Source organism: Symphodus melops (genome assembly GCF_947650265.1).
Source record: "Symphodus melops genome assembly, chromosome: 12".
NCBI lineage: Eukaryota > Metazoa > Chordata > Actinopteri > Labriformes > Labridae > Symphodus > Symphodus melops.
Window position 1 is genome coordinate 3,393,052 of NC_136702.1, and position 22,377 is coordinate 3,415,428.

A 22,377-nucleotide genomic window follows, 5' to 3' on the forward strand; every position below is an offset into this window, starting at 1 on the left:
CCCCCCCAAGTTGAATACTTCATGAAGCCCCAACAGTGAGACAGTATGAAAAAGACCACTTCAGTTCTGGTTGAATGATGGACACCGTTGTTATGATAATGTCTCTTTTTTTTTTTTAATGTTCCCTCAATCAGCTCAGAGGTAAAATAAAAAAAAAACAGAATTGTCATTAAAGAGCAGATATGTTTCAGGTGGACTGCAGAAGATGCTTTCATGAATCAACGAGTCCACAAAAACATGAACGAAACCAAAGGACAAAAATCAGACACATTTTATATCGACTGCATGCAACCACATTCAGTGTTCACACCTCATGTTTGTGCTCTCATCATTAATACTGAGAGACTTCTAAAGACCTGATATCACATTTGAATGTAAAATAAAACAAATTAAAATGTTATAAAAACATGAAAACATTACACACATTCACTTCTCAGCAGTTCAATTGTATGTTTTTGAGACCTGGAAACGATCACATTCATTCCCCTTCCTAGTGTTGACCAATATTATTATAATTATTATTATTATTATAAATGTGAATTTCTCTCCCTCTCTATTTTACACAACACACCCACACGACACATGCACCGCTCTCGGAAAAGGAGAAAACAAACCATCTGAGCCAGTGAGGCTCGACTGAGCTCTGATCAAATTGGAGCCATATTTTGAAGAAAGCGGTGAGGTCATGTAGGTGTGGTTCCCTCTGTTCAAGAGTACAACGATGATTCATCAGAGCCTGAAGTCTTGGAGCGATCCCCCTGACAGATCTGTAGTTTAGATGCCAGATGGACATTAAGTCGATTTGAGTGGCTGAACTCCCTTTCCTTCTCAGTTCAAACTTCTTCCAGTAAGAGAAAAAAAGAGAAGGGACATTTAAACAATCTTGGCACAACTATTGAGCGTTTTATGAACAATGGACAATAATGGCATGACTCAATTCTCCATTTGCTTGCTATTATTTGTTCAGGAAATCTTCCCATAATTCCCTGAACAAATCGCACACTGCCTCGTCACAAAAGAGTGCAGCATCTCCTGACTGTAATTATGTTGAATGTGAGCAATGTGCCAGTGTCCATTTCAAAAGGGACGCTTTGTCATCCGAAGTGGCAGATGCAATCACGGGGGCTCGATGGAGGAGGGGGGGCCTTCAGGTGACACGGGCTGCCTCTGGCCTCGGAAAAAAAAAAACACGGCGACACATCTTTACCGCTGCCAACACAAACCTGTTTATTAACATAGTCACTTGACACTGGCATATGCTCGAGGCTGTGTGGGCGAGGAAGTTGGGTATGAATACTAACAGGATGTTTCTGTCTGCTGGAGTCGCTTTGTGACAGCCAGACGCCCCCCCCCCCCCCACCCCCCACTTAAAAAAAAAAAAAGGTGAAGCAATCAAAAAATGACAAATTGAACTCACAATTTGCATAATTTTCTCTGACCTCATGTCACAGAGAAATCAGTCAATAAATAAATACTCAAATTAAGCGTCTAAAATATGACAAGAATCTGCTAAATTAAAGTTTGATCAATGAATCCTGAATACAGAATGCACTGACAACTGAAATGACAGTCATGCACACACACACACACACAAATACACACACACATACAAAAGGCAGCGTTGCATAGTTCTAAAAACAAGACAAACACCAGAGTCCTGCACAAGGCCAGGTACATGTGAGCATGTGTGCAAAAGTGCATTCAACAGGCAGAACTAATCAAACTGGAATTTACTGAATATGAGTCGGATGAGGTGGAGTAAACGTTCTAGGTTCCCCTCTTCTATGGGGAGTTCTTTCAGTCTGATTGGTTTAAAGTTCTGATGATTTTTCAGCCATATTAAAGCATCAAACTCCTGGACCTTCAGTCAACTTTGATTACAGTATGTTGTTGAATCAAAGACCGTCTGACACAGAAAGCATCAAAATACCTGCTAATCGTTTAGAATGCGTGGGCGAGCTGTCGGCAAATATCTCTATTTTCCAGATTTGATTGGACAGATCTCCAGAGAGCATCGATCTTAAAGCATGAAGAGAATAAACGAAGGTCCAAGACATCTGCAGTGTCAGAAATTCCAGTATAATCAAGATATTTGATAGTTCACGGAACAGTTTTCATCTTGCATTTTATTTCAGCAGGGTTTGTGTAAACTAGCCGTGAGTCACCCCATCTTCATTTATTTTAATTTTGAGGAAGCTTTTTTTTGTGGGGAATCTAAAAACATCTTTAAAGTAAATATATTTCAAAAACATCTTCTGAACGTTATCTTATTTTTGTGATTCTTTGTATCAGTGTCTGTTTTTTAGCACGATGCAGGTTCACGACTTTGGGCTTCATAAACAATAAGTGACTGTGTGTGATATGTATTTTACTCTGAAGGTCTAAGGAGAAGAATGGTCGGAAACTTAGCAGGACTCTTCCCTCAACTACGGCTGAAATGAAAGACAGTAAAAGTAAAATGCGTTTGTTGGAAACCATTCCATGTAGTTCCCTGGACGATGAGGGTCGGGGGTCGACGTCCTTCCACGTCCACACGGAGCTCCGTCAGCTGCTGCTGCCGTGGATTTTTTGGTTGCTCTTTTGGAGCCGAGACGATCCTTTGTTGTTGTTGTTGTTGTCCCCAGACGTCTCTGCTGCATTTCCATGTGCGACACAACTCTGACGTCATCAGTCTGTTTGTCCTTTATCTTTTTTTTTTTTTTTTTCTCCTCCTCTCTCTTCAAAGTCTTTGTCAGACGTTGTAGTCTGGCGCTTTCCCCTGCGGTTGTCTCAGTCTGATCTGCAGAGTCATGAAGGCCCCCACGGACACATGGAAGAGGATCTGCCACACGTTTCTCAGTTCGTACAGATACATGTTGGACAGGCAGATGAGTGCAAACGCCAGGAAGGACTTACTGTTCCTCCACACGGAGAAGTAGGCGAACAGGTAGCACTGAAAGGAGAACCAACAGAGGAGTCTGAATGCTGCTTGGACTGTGGACCGACATTGAACAGTGACATGTTTTCATTTTGGATGCCCTTCATGGGACAATGAGTCACTAACTAAAAAATGTTATAACTTTGCCGCCCCCCCCCCCTCCTCGTATGAGGTCAACCAATTTGTGGCGCTCCATTAAGTATGAGGAGCTGCACAAAAGGAGCTGATGAGAATGTTTTAGAGAAGGTAGTGGGGTTGAAAGGCATTGAGCTTTTGCTAATGTTAGTCTGGCTGACAGGCTGCTGAGCTGTAAAGTGCAGGGCTGTTAGTCAGCCAGTCAGCCGGTGACGGGCTGCTCTTACGGCAGACGATCACTTACCTGATACAGACAGGCCGCTGTGCCGAGGAAGAAGGCAATCACATAATTAAAGTCTTCATCATCATTCTGCGGAGAGAAGGATGAAGATTACTTTCAGGTGCTATTTCACTCTCCGTTTAGACAAAGCATGAAGACACCAATACGACGAGAGCATTCACTACCTACAAGAATGAGGTGACATTTACAGAGGGAGGCGTGAACATCAAATGTCAGACTGACCCTAATGAGCAGCTAAAGTTAGGGATGGATTTGATGAAAAAGGAAAAAAAATCACCTCATTTTAGTTTCTTTAATAAAACCTGCGTCAGTATGATAATCATTACATTTGATGAGCATGTTTCTTGCCCAATCAGACTTCACTGAGGAAGGCTCGCAGGATCTCATGACGACCATTACGACTGCAGCGACGTGTGGACTGTAACGGGCCACCGACGTATTCACCCATTAGTTGTGAAGTCCAGAGTGCACGCGCACCGGTGCGTCTGATTTAGCAGATTTCCCCGGAAAGATAAAAGGTTCAAACTGTCTACGACTTCTACTGTGTTGAGTTTCTGCTGAGTCGCTCTTTCACTCCCATCTCTTTTCAAACCTACTGGCTACAGTACGCTCGCTGAGCTCTCAGCCTGCAGTGGAAGTTTCGACATAGGTTACCGACAGCGCAGCACGCTGCTCGACTCCACTGGTCACTCGTCAACTTCTTTAAATCAAAAGATAACTCCACAAGCTTTATTCACTAAACGCATGAGGGAGAGAGAAGCAGTACAGTGTGTGATGGTGGCCGCTGCACTCGTGGTCATAACAGCACCCGTCTGCATCGAGTACTGGTATGTTGTATAAGATGCAGCCGAATTTCTAGATGTATAAAATAATTAAGGATATAGGATTTCTCTCCTCACCTGTAAAATGCTCTCTATGGCGTGGACTCCTCTGAGCAGGTTCAGGCCTCCACAGAGGACGCTGAGCACACAGGACACGACGCCTGGAAGAGTCACCGGCTCCAACATCTGAGTGGGAGCTGCATGAGAGACAGCACACCCTACATCACTGACTCAGCAAAATGTGCCTTTGCATATCATTTACAAAAGCATCAAGAATATCTTTCAGAGTATATAACACAAACTTTAAGTTGGCGGAATGTAATTATTACGAGGACAAAAGCGATAAGCCAGGTCTGCGCGTCCTCCAAAACATTCCTGCATAGTGAAAGGAGTGATGCGTCACTATTATCAGATGAGCGTACTTTATCCTCCTGAACTCAAATGATTTATGCTCCCAGAAACAAAGACTGGCAAGGGCACTGATAGTACGAATTTCTGTTGATATGTTCAGTTTGGATATATCTTGTAGAGAAAACTTTGCTGTGAGCAGACCATGATCTATTTAGAGAAGACATGACCATATTGGGAGAGACACACGAGGTATCATGAAAGTATAAGGTTTTGCCTCAGTAGACAGTTCAATGTTAAAGTGCTCCTCAGATATAGGAATGACATTCAAAGAGTAAAGGTCATGTGTTTCTTCATACCATGTACAGAAGTATCTAAAGTGGGAAGGAATTTGTGGCATCTGTTGTACTGTATATAAGGGCTCTACCTCCATTGAATAAACGTCTATTCCTCAGCCTGCACAACGTCTCAGTGTATCTGTCAGAATGGAACCACGGCCGTGATATGCTGCATGAGTACAATCCAGTCTGTTGATAGATTCAGCTTTAGGGACAGTTATATTATTCAACCCATCAGTGGCGTCTACGAACAGATTGACGGAGACTTCAAGCCCAGGTGAGTGGTTGATTTTCTTAACTACTTTGCTGGGTGAGAAGTGTAAATCTCTGTCAATAAAGAATCTGTTTGCGGCTGCTTCTATCAATTTTAATTGGAAAAATAGATATTATACTTGAATTTACTTTAAAGTGCTATAATTCCTGGACTATATGGATCATAAAATCGTTCTATGTTGTTCTATGTTGTTGTATTGTTCTTTGTTTTATGTGATATACTAATAACTCATTAGAGGACTTTCTACTATGACAAAGTTCATCTTTGGGTTATAAAGTATCGTTCTTTGTGAAGATTGGCGAGTGGACGCCAAGAGAGTCAGATTTCTATAAATAGGCGAGTGGAAGCCTGGAGGCGAATAGACGCCTGAGTCAAAGCGAATCATAAAACGTTGATGCGGACATATGGTAAGACTTCAACACGAAACAAAATAAATAAATAAATAAATAAATAAATAAAAAAAAATAAAAATAAAAATAAAAAAAAAATAAATAAAAAAAAAATAATAATAATAATAATAAAAAAAATAAATAAATAAATAAAAAAAAATAAATAAATAAATCTTAAGACATTGATGCAGAAATATGGTAAGACTTCAATGTGGATGGCAAGACGTCAATGCAGACATATGGTAAGACATTCGACGCGAAAAAATACAAAGTACTGAATGAACCAAAAATGACTGAATAGGCCTGATTTGTTGTTTGTTGATCGTTGATTTATGTTGTTGTCTTGTTTTATATATTGTGTCTAAAAAAGTCTCGAGCAATCAATTTTATGATCATACCATCCAGGAAACAAAATTTAGATTTCAAAAAAAATAAATATCAAAACAAAATTATTACAGACTGTATTTATTTTGCAGCATATAGAGTGTGCATGCCTGTTTGTTGTTTAGTACATGTCAATATAAATATAAACATTTAAATATCTTAATTCCTTTTGAAATTTTACATTGTTTAATACACTTAACTAACTACTAATGAGTAACATACTAAAATTGCTTTAGATAAGATATAACCTGTACAAACTATTTCCCTTGACAACTTTTTCATCAAATTTGTGAAACATCTAATAAATTAGGCCATGGGGAATCAAAATAGTAAAACTTCAACAAATAATTCACCCAGTATCAAATATAAAACTATGCTTGATTTACCCAGAACAGAACGTAAAGCTATGAAAGCCTTGTTAAAAGCCAATCCCAACTTAACTCTGTTACCTGACAAACCTGTCAAAAATATGACCCCGAGGGAATGGATTCAGAGCAAAATAGGTTTTTACTATGTAGAACCTTTTTTAAGCACGTTGGCTTCATGGACTGATAATCGTTATCCCATAGAAGGAAGTTTTGAAAAACACAAACTCGATCTGGTACGTGGTTATTTGATTGACAATACTTCTGTTTGTGATCCGATGTGGGACAAGGAATACATGCTGTCTGTATTCAAAGCATGGGAGTTGATGAGTTCTCAGTGGCCTGGCAACGTTAAAATTAATGACAAGGGGAAACGTAGAACCAACAAACACGCTGACTTTACGATGGTTCAAGCTGGTGTCAATGACATACAAGATTCCTGCTCTGATGTTACAGAGGGACAACATTCCAAGAAGTTAACACATGCAGTATCACATGCACCTCACATAGCTTTTGCAGCCGGACAGTCTGACGACGATGACATTTGTGAGTGGCTGATAGCTCGATCAGTGATGACTGACAGAGACTTGGGGAAGAATCCCTGTACTAGTAATGTGACTCCTACAATCGTGTTTCCATTCAAGCAGACAGTATCCAGTGAAGAAAAAGCCTGGAGAATGACTTGCATTATTTTGTGGTTAAAGAATGGTCGAAAGGTTTTTGAATCTATAGAGAGACGGAATGCTGGTAACACATCACTCATTATTAAGGAACAAATGGCCTACACCTCTGAATGTATGAGGAGTGACTTTAAAAAGATTTTCTCCTTGTTGAAAACAGGACATGACATTGATCCTGTCGCAAAGAAGCTGTTTTGCGATTTTGATGCTATAATTGCAAGGCTTCAAGATGATCAAAAGGAAAGGATTGATCTTCATAAACCACTTGATTCAAAACTTCTGCATGGAATTTTATCTACAATTTCTGACAGTGACGTCAAAGAAGCTTATGTCAAACTTAAGCAATTGATTGATGAAGACAAGATGACTGAACAGGTCAGAATGGGTACTGGAAATGACAAATCAACTAGTTCTATTGGTAACACAAACATTACTGCTCCACTTGTTGTATTCGACGACAAAGTCATTAATAAACCTTTAACTCTCGCTGATATCTCTAGAATCACACAAGATGCACCACCGCCATTAAGTAATCCAAAGGGATTTATTAATTGGTGGAGCTCCTTGTTGACACATGGTTCAATGTCTGGGAAAGATCTTCGCTACATTCTCTGTACTTTGATGCCTAATATTAAAGTGGAAACGTTGATGGATGAATGTGATTCATTGAGTTATGGTTATGATGGTCCTGTGGCTGGCGAAGTGGACTTGGAAGGAAAGTTTCCTTGGTTAACTAGAAAACATAAAGAAACTCACATTCAACAACTGACTGACTTTTTGCAAAAAAATGCAGCCCAAGATAGAGATGTGACACAAATCTTAAACTGTAAACGTCAACCTAATGAACACATGTCTGACTATGCATCCAGATTCCAAAAATGCTGGAAAGAACAAGCTAAACTAGACATTTCTGATAAAGAGGATCCTTTCTTTACCTCAATGTTTCTGAATGGTATTGGTGATCAATCTGCATACACTCTGAAATTGTCTGCACCGAATGTGTATTCCTTGAGTCCAACTGAGCTGTTGAAGAAAATCAGAGAATTGGATGCTATTGGACTGTTCACTCCCGTTAACCCTGGTATGCTGAATTTTCAGATTCCTGTGACGGACACACGTTTAATGGCATACCAGAACTTCCCTCAGAGAGGTAGAGGTATTTATAGAGACTACAACTTCTCACAGACCAGGCCGCCCTACAGGCCGGGCGCGTATCAGATTTCTCAGAGAGGGAGAGGATTCAACAGACGAGGAAGGTTCAGGAATACATCAGATGTTTGTTCATTCTGTTATCAGAAAGGTCATTGGGCAAGGGAATGCCATTTGAAGTGGCAAAGAAACGATCAACCTACAGGGAGATTTTATACTCCACCAGCAATCACAATGCCTCGACAAGATGCAAATGACTCTTATCAAACAGGTCAACCAAGTTTTGGTGCCAATCCACAGTTGAATAGAGAGGGACAAACGAATAGGACGGGTGACATGATATGGCGAAAATGACTCGACCAGTCTTGGGACGTTAATGATAACATTAAAATTATAATCAATGTTCCACAATTTCAGATTTCTAACACTCCTTCTGAGTTACCACAATTAAGCTTGTATGTTTCAGGTAAAAAGGTTCCTTTTTTGGTTGATACTGGAGCGACGCTATCTTGTTTAAACAAAAAAGATTTGATTTGTCCTATAACTTCAAAAACCGTTCAATCTGTAGGTATAACAGGGGTCCCACAAACTGAGCCATTGTCTATACCATTACAGATAGAATTGGATGACATACAACTCCAACACTCATTTATTGTAAGCTCCACTGTTCCTGTGTCCTTATTAGGTCGGGATCTGTTGAGCAAACTCAATGCTACCATTGTATGTTCAGATGATGGTGTTGAAATTCATATACCAACACACAGAGCATATCAACTATTTTCTGACATTGTTCATGATTCATATCATGCGACTTCTGTCTTGATAAATGTTGATTTTATCAACGAGCTGTTCACAATGAAAGGACTGAAACAATTAGCGTCGTGTCAAGCAGCAGTAGCAGCTCATATCCTGAAAATGAAACCTGTTGACCAACCTTTTTCTGACTCAAAGATCGATCAAACACACATGAATGAGGTTCCACAATGCTTTTATGTTTCACCACATGGTCTTTTGTTGTTGTGGCGAAATATTTTTGGTATTGTTGAATTCTTCGTGTGTGCTATTCAAAACAACTTCACCGACCTTGTCTATTTGCTGAATTCATGTGGCCAACATCTTAATGAACTTCCTGACAATGAAGACCGAAATAAAGATTATATTATTTGGTCATATGGAGATAACCCCACACATTTCTTCATAAAAACTCTATCTAATACAATCAAGCCACAAGTTCAACTTGTAGACAAAGAAATTTTGCTAAAGCCTCCTTCAATATTGGCCTCTGTTCCATCTGAACTATGGGCATTGCATGCTAATCATGTCGGACTTTTGGATGTTCAGCCATACGAAGCTCACATTAACTATTCAAAATATCTAGTTTATGTGAAACAATATCCTTTGTCAAAAGAAAAAGAAGAAGGCATCCAACCAGTTATCAAAAGCCTATTGCAACAAGAAGTGATTGTCAGGAGACGTTCACAAAATAATACACCTATAAATCCAATTTTGAAACCTGGTACTAATAAATATCGATTTACACAGGATTTGAGGAAAATTAATGAAGCTGTCTTTCCAATGGCACCTGTTGTTCCTGATACGACTGCTATTTTGGCTGCGCTTCCGGCAGACTCAAAATGGTATACGGTTGTGGACCTTTGTTCTGCATACTTCTCGATTCCTGTACATGAAAATACACAAGACTTATTTGCATTTACTTATAAGGGTGAACAGTATGTATGGCTGAGGTTACCCATGGGTTTTATCGACTCAGCTTCTGTTTACTCGGCTGCAGTAAATGCACATTTGTCTCAATTGATTTTACCTGGTCCTTCTTCGTTATTGTGTTATTGTGACGATATCATGATTGCGTCTCCTACTGAATCAGATTGCACACAAGATTCTTTAGCACTTTTGACTCACCTTGCCTTCGGGGGACATCGAGCATCACTTGCTAAACTTCAGTTTTGTCAACCAATGGTCAATTACTTGGGTTATGTTTTAAGGGATGGATGTCGATATTTATCTCCTGATAGGATCAAAACAATCATGAACATTACAAAACCACAGACGAAATCAGAAATGTTGTCATTTCTGGGGTTAGTTAATTATTGCAGAGCATGGCTTGCTGAGTACGCTACATATGATTCTATTTTGCGGAAAGCTACAATAAAGGACGCCCCTGAAAAAGTACAGTGGTCTGACGACATGAAACATGCCTTTCGGCATATAAAATTTCTTCTTTGTAGTGCACCGGCACTCGGTCTTCCAGACTATAACTTGCCATTTCATTTGTATGTTGCAGAAGATGGCCAAATTGTTTCAGCAGTCTTGGCACAGTCGCACGGTGGTGGCATGAGACCAGTGGCATATTACTCCAAATCGTTACCAGTAATAATACAAGGCATGGTCCCATGTTTGAGAGCCGTGGCAGCTGCTGCCATAATGGTTGAGAAAGCACAAACAATAGTTCTGGGTCATCCAATGACTTTACACACATCTCATACAGTAGATATTATTCTGCGCAACATCACCACGCAACACATGACGAGTCAAAGACGAAGTAATTACGAACATGTCTTGACAGGTACACAGAATTTGACTTTGTCCACTACGACGTGTACGAATCCAGCTCTTCATTTAAAATCATTGTTACATGCTGTTCAGCCTGAGGACAGTGATTATGTACATGACTGTATGGACTTAATCAATTCTACATCAAGCATTCGAGCAGATCTACAACAAACTCCATTACAACAGAATGATTTCATTTTTATTGTGATGGCTCCTCTATGCGCCCAAATGACACCACTATTCTTTCAGGATATGCTATCGTTGATAACCATGACCATTGTGTAGAAGCATATCGATTGCCATCACTATCTGCCCAAGCAGCGGAATTAATCGCATTAACTAGAGCATGTATATTAGCTGAAGGAAAATCAGTTACTATTTATACTGACTCTAAATATGCATTTTCGGCAGCTCATGACTTCAGCAAAATATGGGCCAACAGAGGCTTCATAACTAATGCGGGTAAACCAATTCTGAATTGCAACTTAATAAAGGACTTATTGTCAGCCTTAATGCTGCCAGAACACATTGCTATTGTCAAATGTGCTGGGCATTCCAAAGGTGATTCTGATATAGCTAAAGGTAATAATTTAGCTGATCATCATGCAAAAGATGCGGCAATGAATGCTTCACTCCCACCTTGGCTGAATACTGAGATGACTATTACAACAATTTCTGATCCACCTTTCACTGTTACAGACTTAATATCGTTCCAAACTCAGGCTACAGAGTCTGAAGTACAGTCTTGGAAGGATAAAGGCTGTTATATGGATGGTGATGGATTGTGGAAAGATTTACGTCAACGAATTGTTTTACCAAAACTGGCTTATGACACTCTCATTGCCTATGTACATGGAATAAATCATGTTAATTATAAAGCTATAACAGATTATGTTTCCAGACTATTTTATGCAAAGGGAATAGAACAGCATGCCAGAGCATATACTCAAAGATGCTTGATTTGTGCCAGATGTAATCCACATGTTAACCCACCGAAACGACAACACTTACTTAAACCAGAGGGACCCTTTCAACACTTGCAAATAGATTTTACACACCTCCCAAAAGCTAAAGGATTTGGATACCTTTTAGTTATAGTGGATCGATTTTCAAAATGGCCTGAAGCCTTTCCTACAAGGAAAGAAAATGCTCAGACAGTGGTTAAGTGTTTGATGGAACATGTTATTCCGAGGTTTGGAATTCCTTATGGTATTGACTCTGATAATGGCACACCATTTACCTCTAGGGTGACTAAACTACTGGCATTAGCATTAGGTATCAAATGGACTTTTCACATACCATATTCTCCACAAAGTTCAGGACAAGTTGAACGGACTAATCGCACAATAAAGGAAAAATTGATTAAGATACATCAATCTCGACAAATGACTTGGGTTGATGCATTGCCTTTAACTTTGTTATCTATTCGATCCATGCCTAACAAAACTACTGGATTGTCTCCGCATGAAGTCCTAATGGGACGACCATTTCCTTTGGGTGTGATGATGCACGAAAAAACATTTTTTGATCTGACACAATTACAAGAAATGCAACAGACATATGTTAAACATTTGTTTTCTTTTGTTTCCGAGTACTCAAGACAAGTGACTGATGCTTTGCCCTCACCTCCTGATACCCCTGTCCATAATTTCCAACCGGGTGACTACGTCCTGGTTCGCAGCTTAACACCAAAAGAAGGCGAGCCACGCTTTGGACCGCCCACTCAAGTACTTCTTGTTACAAGAACGGCACTCAAAGTAAAAGGTCAACCGCAATGGATTCACGCGTCCAGGGTCAAGGCAGCCCCGCAGACAACACCGTGAGCTGTGACATTGGTGACTGTGAACCCATCGACTTTACAAGACGTGATAGCTACCAGCTACGTCATGGACAAGGGAAGTAAAAACTGATTCAGAGATTCAAATATTTTAGGAAAGATCTTGTTCAATATCTTACAATGATACGTGGGGCAATACTCTGTTATTTGTTTTTCTCTAATCTTCTGGACTCACCCACGATTATGCGTGAACGTAAAGAACGCAACCTTGCTCAGGAACCATGCATTGATTTTCATATCTGTCAACTCAGTTACTAATTTAACTATGTTTCAACATCCTGTTAGGAACGTGGCCTTCTACTGTCCTCCAGGGGTTGTGCCAGGGGATCATGCATCATGCAGTCCAGAATCGACCTCTTCTGCAGATTCTGGTTCCATTTCCTACATCAATAATGTGGACTGACTGTGTGATGATGATGATGCTCTGCGCCTTACACCCTTATATCATTGACATAAGTTTATTAAGGGATTCTAATGACCCCAGACAGTGGAAGGGATTCCACGTCCCTTTGCCATGGGAATACACGTGCTGCATTTCCTATTGTAGGTGACACAACTTTTCTCCTGTTTATGAATAGACAGGGAGGTTAGTATTGTTGTTCTTTTTGCGCGATAGGTAAGATTTTTTTTATTTCTAGTTAACATGGGTTTTTGTTTGTTATTTTGGATTTGGGGCCGTGTCTTCCATGTCAAAGAAGGATTTAGTCATTTGAGTTTGCAGTTATGTTTTTGTTTTAAGTAATATCATGTGACATAAAAGAAAAAAAAAAAATAAAAGAAAAAAAGAGAGGGATGTGATATGAATAAGTATTAGATTTTGGTTTCATTTTGTGTTATGTTTTATTTTATTTACTCTTGTTTATTCATTTTCTGTTTTAGATGTACTGTGTACTCACCATAAGAAAAAGAGATAGCAGAACACGGATTGGGTTTCTCCCTAGAAATAAGCAATTGAATAAAATATAGGGTTTTCCCACCGGTTCTGTTTAGTCAAATAGTACTCAGGAGTTCTTTTCATCCTAATTTCTTTCTTTGCACTAAAACATCTTGCAAATTTAAGTAAAGAGATAAGGTTTTGGTCTCCTGTAAGCAAGTTTATGGTCTATGAGTTGTATCTGTAATTTTCAACCACTCTTCTAACATTTTTATGTTATTTGGGTCAAGATAGAGTAATTCTGATTTCTTATAGATATAAGACATGGACCATACTCTTGTAGAAGGTGATGGTGAGCGCCTGTTTTAGGAAAACCAAGATTTGGTTCCCCTAAAGAAAAACCTGTTACATAAAAAAAAGGGGGAACTGATAGTACGAATTTCTGTTGATATGTTCAGTTTGGATATATCTTGTAGAGAAAACTTTGCTGTGAGCAGACCATGATCTATTTAGAGAAGACATGACCATATTGGGAGAGACACACGAGGTATCATGAAAGTATAAGGTTTTGCCTCAGTAGACAGTTCAATGTTAAAGTGCTCCTCAGATATAGGAATGACATTCAAAGAGTAAAGGTCATGTGTTTCTTCATACCATGTACAGAAGTATCTAAAGTGGGAAGGAATTTGTGGCATCTGTTGTACTGTATATAAGGGCTCTACCTCCATTGAATAAACGTCTATTCCTCAGCCTGCACAACGTCTCAGTGTATCTGTCAGAATGGAACCACGGCCGTGATATGCTGCATGAGTACAATCCAGTCTGTTGATAGATTCAGCTTTAGGGACAGTTATATTATTCAACCCATCAGGCACGCAGCAGCAGAGTGAACACAGCGTGCAGAGAGGATGTCAGGGGGAACGTAACGGCTCCAAGTGACCTGAGGTGGCATCGCTCACCGAGGGGAGGCCGAGGTGTGATGGTGCGAAAAAAAAGGGGGGGGGGGGCGTTCTGAGAGCAAGTGAGGATCTGACCCACAGAGTGAAGAAGATACATCTGACCAGACGTGCAGTGTTTGTATGACTTTTATTTTTTCTCATTTCTTCACGTATGACATTTCACACATAACGTGTGCTAATATTAGCCTGCTAGCACAATGCAATAACGTGTGCTAATATTAGCCTGCTAGCACAATGCAGGCCACCTCAACTCTTCCACTGCGCCTCCCTTCATCAGCTCGTGTCTGTGAGACGGGGAAACAAGATTCTGCCATCTCAAGTGAAGGTACGCAATCTCAAAGTTGATTCTGTTGTTACGGAAAGTCTGATGACTCTCCCTCATTATGTCGCTGTAAATTAGCCTCCCTGAGCAAGCGGGGCCATCTCACTTCCTCCTCGTGGTGGCTGGACTAAAAGTTACAGAGGGAGGGTTTGAACATGTTTGAACCAAACAATCTGATGTGAACACAGGACTGAGAAAAACAAAAAGAGGGAGTCTGACTTCGCTCTTCTTTCAGGAAGTCATTCCACAATATCATTACGAAGGATGTTTTCGCTTTTTGCCATTCACAATGTCGCATATTAACCCTTAAACTTCAAACATGAAGACCACAGGTTTACATTAGGAAGGACGTAAACAACGAGCGCTTCATCAAAGCATCTTATGCAGCTGCAGTGAAGGATTCAGCCTTGTGAGGAAACGACTCGTGACCTTTACGTGTCATTGTCTTACACAGAGCGGCGCTTCAAGTGGTAATCGTGCCGAGTACTGAGAGTCAGATTAGACGAGATGACTCCTCATTGATCCCCAGAATGGAAACAAATGAGCTTCTCTCAACAGAACACCTCTGTCATGCTAGGATGGAGAGCCGGTGTGTGTGTGTGTGTGTGTGTGTGTGTGTCCTACCTATGCCTTTGTATCTGGGGGGCGTGTGCATGGAGAATCCGTTGACAGCCCGCAGGTCGTGGTGGGAGAGCTGGTAGGGCGGTCGCAGCTTGATCTCTGTCTGCATGTCAGCCAGGTTGATCTTGGTGGAGAGCGAGCGCGGGCTGTTGTAGCGCTGTTTGGTTTTCTGGATGAAGGTGTCTGACGGATGAGGAGACACAAGGTGGGAGATGACACAGGGAACGAAACAAAGGAAGTCAGAGTCTGTTTGGTTTGTAGTTTCACAGTTCAAGATTTGAAATGTCTTTTTTAAGCTTTTTAAATGTTTGAATTTTAAATGGACTTTGCATTTTTTGGCATTGTTGTTTGTGAAAGAAATGTTATCGTGTTCATTCAGCCTTTGAGATCTTGTTAAAACATTCTACAGTTTTTTTTTTTGCAGACTAAAGGCCTGTTCAGACTGTCACGTCTCTGTGATGTTTCATGTTCAATCTGAATGAGACGTAATGTGGGGACAAAGTGACCTCTCCTCTGTGCTGCCTTTAGAGGTAATACGAGAGGCGAGGCGGTTTCAGCCGAGCTTACAGCTGAGCGCAGCGCTGTGTGTGCGTGTGTGCATGTGGCGCTCTCGCTGTGTCATGCTCCCTCAGTGGCAAAACCTTGCAGCAATCTCGAAAAAAATGAGTCCTGCAGTTAGTCGAGTGTCCGCTTGAGGCTCCGGCTCCAAAAACTCAGAAAAAAAAGAAAAGAAAGAAATCCAGATGTGTTTATTCACCACCTTATTCGCCTCTATGAAGGTTAATTCTCTGATGGGCCCACTACCCAACAGACCTGTCATATTGCTTAATGTGTACATGTGTACTCAGGCTTTGTCCACTCATATTGCATCGTCGCAGAATCAATATGAAGGTACAAAGAGTCTGAAAAGTGCCTGAAACTGAATGTAATCACAGAAACACTCAATCAAATAGAAACTATCATGTGACACTAGTCAGGATACAGAGTGATGGAACATTTGGATGGATGCTGGAAAGACTTATCATGCAATGCTCTTCCTCAAACTGTGCTTTTGTTCTGTTTACAGAACTCGGAAAAAAACTTCCTGCTCAGTTTTTACATGAAGGACAAATAACAACCTGTCACCCGAAAGGGAAAATAAGAAAGACCAATATTTCCTCGTCTACAAAGGCAACACAAATTGCACATCTATTTGGGAGAAAAAAAAAACTGCTTCAATTTGGGCCCAATTCTGTTGAAGACATGGCACACGTTTCATCTTCTCTCCCGAGAAGAAAATCTGCTCTCGCTCTTTTCCGACTCTGAGGGAGGGCATCATAAACTTTAAGCATGTGATGGCACTCGCTAACAGTCTGAAACACGCTGTAAAACTCAATGAAGCTCACCAAATTCAATAAAGGAGTACGGCCGCACGGCACTGCCGATTCGTTTGGAGTCGTAGGTGACGATAAACTCCTTCTGCAGCTCGTCCAGGAAGCAGAAGGCCAGCACATTGGGGTAGTTTGCGGTGCACACCATCATGTATCCAACACCCAGAGCGCTGGTAAAACTGAAACACACACAACACGCAATAACATTACAGCTTCTCTACCACACCATTCTTTTCTCTAAACAAAAAAAACAAAAAAAAAAAAACGGCTGGGAAACTGTAATTAGGACACCAAGCACAGCACAGCTTTCAGAACAACAACAACAAAAAAAACACAATGGCATCATTTCTGTTCCAGCTTGTTGCTGCTCAGAACCAAGAACAAACACTATTTCAGCACATTTGTGCCTAAAATTCACACTTTCACAGCTAATTAAACACACACACACACACACACACACACACACACACAAACACACACACATTCATATGCACCTCGGCAGACACGTTATCTTTTGGGCCTGCGGTGTTAATGGATACACAGAGCACAAATGAAATTCCCCCGACACAAAGACTTCTGCATTATCTGAACAGTTCGGTTATCACAACACCGTCTAAATCGATGTGGAACAAAAATGTCAACAAACAGTACAGACGCGTGTGATGATTATCATGTGGCCCCTAAAAGTATGTGAGGAATGAGGGTGAATATGATATCAGCATGTCGCTCGTGGTTAATGTCGTCGTCGCCTCCAGTTTCACCGCAGTGGAAAACACGTTTTCTTCACAGTTAAACAGTTTCACGTTTGTTCTGTTGTCACCATGTGTTGGGAATGTGTTGCCAGCAGTAGGTAAGTTGTGTTCAATTATTTAGCTTCTCTCCGGAGCACGCTTCACAAAGTTCTTCACAAGAAAATAAAGTGAAGATTCAGAGGATCCAGAGGGAAGGAACTTTAGGAGCCACGACTTCAAAGATCCCGCTCTTCTTTTAGCCCGGAGGGACCAACCGGTAACCAACAAGCCCTGATCAGAGGAGCGCAGAAACCAGACGAGCAGTCGAGTTTACCAGGCGGCTCACGCCGAACCGGGCCGGCAACAGAGACGGAAATGTTGAGCTGAATGTCCTTCTAGTGGACACGTTCACCTCCAATTATCATGAGTGTGGACAGGGATCAAATAAGATCGTGTGGCTCCTTTTCTCACTCTCTCACTCTGGTTTCTCACTCACTCTCTCTCTCTCTCTGGTTTCTCACTCTATCCACTGTCCTATCTCTATAATAAAAGCACAAAAAGCCAAAAAAGAAACCTTTGAAAAAAGCTGGCGCGTCAGTCACACAGCAGGGGGTGAAGCTGCTTCCTGTGTTACAGCATGAATATGTTTAAATACATTTAAAAAACAAAGTTGTCTCTGTTAAGGTCACTGCAAAGTCCCTCATCCTATCAGACTCAGAATAAGAAGGCTTGAAAAGAAGAGAGACAGTGTGTCCCAAAGAGGACACACACACACACCTACACACACACACACAGCGCATCAGCCTGTGACTGTAAACACTGACCTGAACCCGCTCTTCTTCACATGCTCTCAGCTCTCGTGTATTAAAGACTCTTGAACATTGTCATAGCTGGCTCATTAATCGTCAATCCGTCAGAGTTTTTGAGTTCTCTCCGTCTTAATGGGACTAATGAGCTCGATTCCAAACTGTGTGCTTGAGAGACTTTCGGAGTATTTCCCTGAGCCCCAGTGAGCTTTTTAGGCAGCGTATCTGTCAAATCACTCAAATGAAAAAGGCTGTTTCCCATCAAAGTTGTTTTAGAAAGGGTCAAGAAGAAAGCAGAAAGCCGTCGAGTAGCAGACTGCTTGATCGTCACATCAGGGGATGAAGACGCATTTAATTATCTAAGCCTCCCAAATTAAACTGTTGGTACTCTCAATTACAAGACGTCTTTAATGAATTCAATCAAATTCAAACAACGCTCTTCTTACCCAGCAAGTACGAGGAGCCCGCCGACGTTAAAAGGGTTACACAGCTGGTTTAGTTCATGTGTGGTGCCTTTAAAAATCACAAACATTAAGGTTTTAAAATAAACCTCCCGGCTGACGTACTTGACATTATACGGTCCAGTCTTCAGCGTGCAGCGGTCGGGAAACTGGCCCAGTTTCTTGGAGAGACCTTTCAGGTTCTTCTTGGTTTCCTGCAGCTCTTTGTCCTGCTCATAGTCAGTCGATGCAGAGAGCGGCAGGCCGTCTCCAACCCGGACCACCGAGGCAAACAGCACCATCGACATCTTACAGCTCCGAGTGTCTCATTGAAGGCCTGCGAATAAACACAAAAAAGAGAGCGCTTGTTGAGGTGCAGCAAAGACATGAGCCAAGTCTTAGTCCTTATTCACTTCTTTAAGGAATCAGATACTAAAAAAAACACACAACTTCCATGCTATGTCTCCAGAACGGAGGCATAGATTGGAGGCAGGGAAAAAGTGACCTTACGACACAACTGGCCAATAAAGCTGATTCTGGTCTCCATCCATAAATGTCTCGGTCTCTGAGCACTCTGGTATCAGCTAAGTCTTGGTCTTTGTCAGTGTGGTCTTGACTACAACACTTGTTATTAATAAACGTGAAAATGTTTTTCCCCATTCCTACTTAAGACAGCATTAAAAAAAATCTAAATAAATATCCAATAAAATGTGATTTATAAATGTGAGACAGTGGCCTTTCAAATGTGGGATTAAAAAAGTATTTTACTATAAAAAATTAAAGAGATTAAACTTGTTAATCATTTAACAGCTCGAGTTAACAGACACGTCAGAGTTTGAACACATGAGGACGGTCTCTGCAGGACCCTGAACAGAGACTATGTCGGTGGGTCTCTGCAGGACCCTGAACAGAGACCATGTCGGTGGGTCTCTGCAGGACCCTGAACACCTGAACAGAGACCGTGTCGGGGGGTCTCTGCAGGACCCTGAAGAGAGATCGTGTTGGGGGGTCTCTGCAGGACCCTGAAGAGAGACCGTGTTGGGGGGTCTCTGCAGGACCCTGGACAGTTCCGGGCTGCGCGTGTAGGTCCGTTATCGTCACGTACTTTTAAAAACACGGGTTGGGAAAACGTGGGTATTTAACATACTTGAATAAAATAAAAAAGTGTTTGAAATCTCAACCGATGTAAAAAATGCAGAACGATAACACACGCGCTTCCACTGGCTAGCTTACGTTAGCATGTAGCTAAGGAGGAAGAACAGACTGTTATTGTTTAAAACTTTAAAAGTTTAAATTCAGCCGACTGATGTATGTTTATATTCTTTGGATGCTTCCTCCAACACGAGCAGATAATCTTTCGAAAAACAGACGACATCAGTAATAATCACACGTAGCCACCGTTAGCAGCTAACAGTTTCATTATTAACTCCTGTTAGCATGCTAGGACGCTAACTAGCTTCATTGCAAAGACAAACATCGAAACACACTTGTTTGAACAACAGAGGCAGATAATGGTGTTGTAAATACCTGGAGAATAGGTGTAGCATCATGTAGACATCCTTGGTTAGAAGATGGGAAACTAAACAGGCAGCTAGCGCGCGCGCACACACACACACACAGGGCTACTATGCTTCCTGACGTTTACGTGGCTGTTTCGCTGTGCATTGTGGGTAGAGAGAACCCCTCCCATCAACATCAGCATCTCAGCTCTGTTGTGGAAATCATTTTAATCATTCTAAAATCTTGTTTCTGGTTTATTACTGAAAGGAGGGGGGACATTTATTGTTTATTATAACTAATGTCTGTCTGTCTGTAATTGTCTCTAGTATGGATATATAAAAGTTTTCTCTAAAAGTTTGGTCTGTGTTGATAAAGGTATTTTTCTCTCATTATGAAATAGTTTTTTTCTTTGTCCTCTGAAGCATCACATGTATGATTAAATTACACACACTCTCAATATTTGAAAATACACACCACAGTTGAGACGTATAAGCTAAAAAGAAAATCACATTTTAACCAGTTCTTAATTCTTATTTCTGTTGTTAGTGTATTTAAGTCTGGTTCTTTATTTCTTTCTGTTTTATGGTCTTGGGTTTATTTGTGGTTTTGTTATTTGACATCTGCGCTGAGAAAGGTGCCGCACTAAACAAGTTTTACTTTCCTTCTTGTGTCTAAGGACACTTTACAACTGTTTTTGTCAGAGCTTCCAGACAGCGATTGGCAAAACACAGAGGCCAGAATAAACAAAACATGGCATAAAAAAAACATGAACAGTCGATAAAATGGGCCTCAAATAAATTGCTAGATAAATCCTACACTGCTTACTTCCAACGTTTTGTTTGTAGATGGTTAATGGTGTGCCACTTGGTCACTCTTTTCTCTCTAAGACTTTTAATATTAATAAGCTCATTAACTCAGTGTCAGATGTTGTGTTACATAATTTAAGATTCTCTACATTTAGGCTTTCTTTTTATTTTGATATCATCGCGCTCCAGTTGCTACTTTGAAACAGAAAACAAGAAACAAAATGAGCTCCATACTTAAACATCTGATGCTGGGATTTTATTTCAAAGTTCATATTAAAATAACATGAAAAATGTATAATGCTTACCAAGAGTCGGCCAAGTTTGAGTTCACCGCTCGAAACTGAAGTAGGCCATTCACTTGCGTCAGCATTTTTTTTTTTTTGCAGAATCTCCATACATTTCCTGTCAGAATATTAAGAAAACATAACTGAAGCCAGAGGAAATAAAAACATACAAAAAGGATTAGTGGCCTCATCCCTCACATATATCATGCAATCTCCCCGGAGCTCCGAAAATGTGACAGCCTGAAGGGACCTTCAAACATGTGTGTGTGTGTGTGTGTGTGTGTGTGTGAGGGACAGAGAGAGAGAGAGAGACAGAGAGAGAGACAGAGAGACAGACAGACACAGAGAAGAGGCACACATGATGGATGTCTGCTGCTGCTGACATCTTGATGAATAGCCGCAGGTCTCGGCGAGTGTTCGGTGCAGAGGATGTCAGGTGTGTGAAAGGCAGTGTCGTCATTCACACAGACACAAACACAGCTGCAGACACATCAGTATTCAAACAAATCAGCACCAAGCTGTATCTTTCCCAGGGTGTCATCATTATACATTTCAAATTTGAGCTCAGGCATTTTTGAAAAGTACGACATATCTGAAAATAGGCCTGTCGAACAATTTCCCGGTTGCACTTAAGGGTTTTGACGTTTTGTTTTTATAGGAAAATCATGAAATGCTCTGTTTTTAAGAACTGCATGTCTTTGGGTGAAAAGACTGAAACTCTGCAGCCTGAACATTTGTCCTTGGAGACTACAATGTTCAGAACACCTCATAAAGACTATTGGATGTACCAAGCTGACAATTACATTAAGTTTGTTCTCAGGTGGGTGCTTAAATGAAGAACAGAGAGGTCACTGGCATCCAAGGATTTTATGTTGTGAGGAGAGGGTGAGTTATGTCGAGCAAAGACTGAAATTTAAGAGGAAATAACACCACAAAGAGGCCTTGAAACGGTCAAACTAAAAGCAAAGCAGGCAGCTGCTAAATACCTTTCACAGAATTCAAACTTTACCTTACAGAGGCATTCCACTACTTTTAAAACCTTGGCACTGTTTTTTAAACCTATTTTGGGGAGTAAATAGTAAAAAGATTTGTGAGATCGCTTCAGAAGATCGCTTCATCCAGCAGCATTGCTATTGGCTGTAATGGCTGCAATGTAATCATCAGGGCAGAAATGGGCTATATTTAAGAGTATCCAATAAAGGTGAACGCTTGGCC

The 22,377-nt window shown here is 40.8% G+C and overlaps 1 protein-coding gene across 1 annotated transcript; it reads right to left on the bottom strand.

Moving 5' to 3' along the window:
• Positions 1 to 96: 96 nt before the first annotated feature.
• Positions 97 to 20,275, bottom strand: sec22a (SEC22 homolog A, vesicle trafficking protein). Its single transcript, XM_079356825.1, has 7 exons — positions 20,100 to 20,275; positions 18,699 to 18,909; positions 16,611 to 16,774; positions 15,229 to 15,408; positions 4,193 to 4,311; positions 3,297 to 3,362; positions 97 to 2,932 (listed from the first exon to the last, which is right to left on the bottom strand). The coding sequence occupies exons 2-7, from the start codon at positions 18,878 to 18,880 to the stop codon at positions 2,732 to 2,734; spliced, it is 912 nt and encodes a 303-aa protein (XP_079212951.1). The 5' UTR covers positions 18,881 to 18,909; positions 20,100 to 20,275; the 3' UTR covers positions 97 to 2,731.
• Positions 20,276 to 22,377: the final 2,102 nt, after the last annotated feature.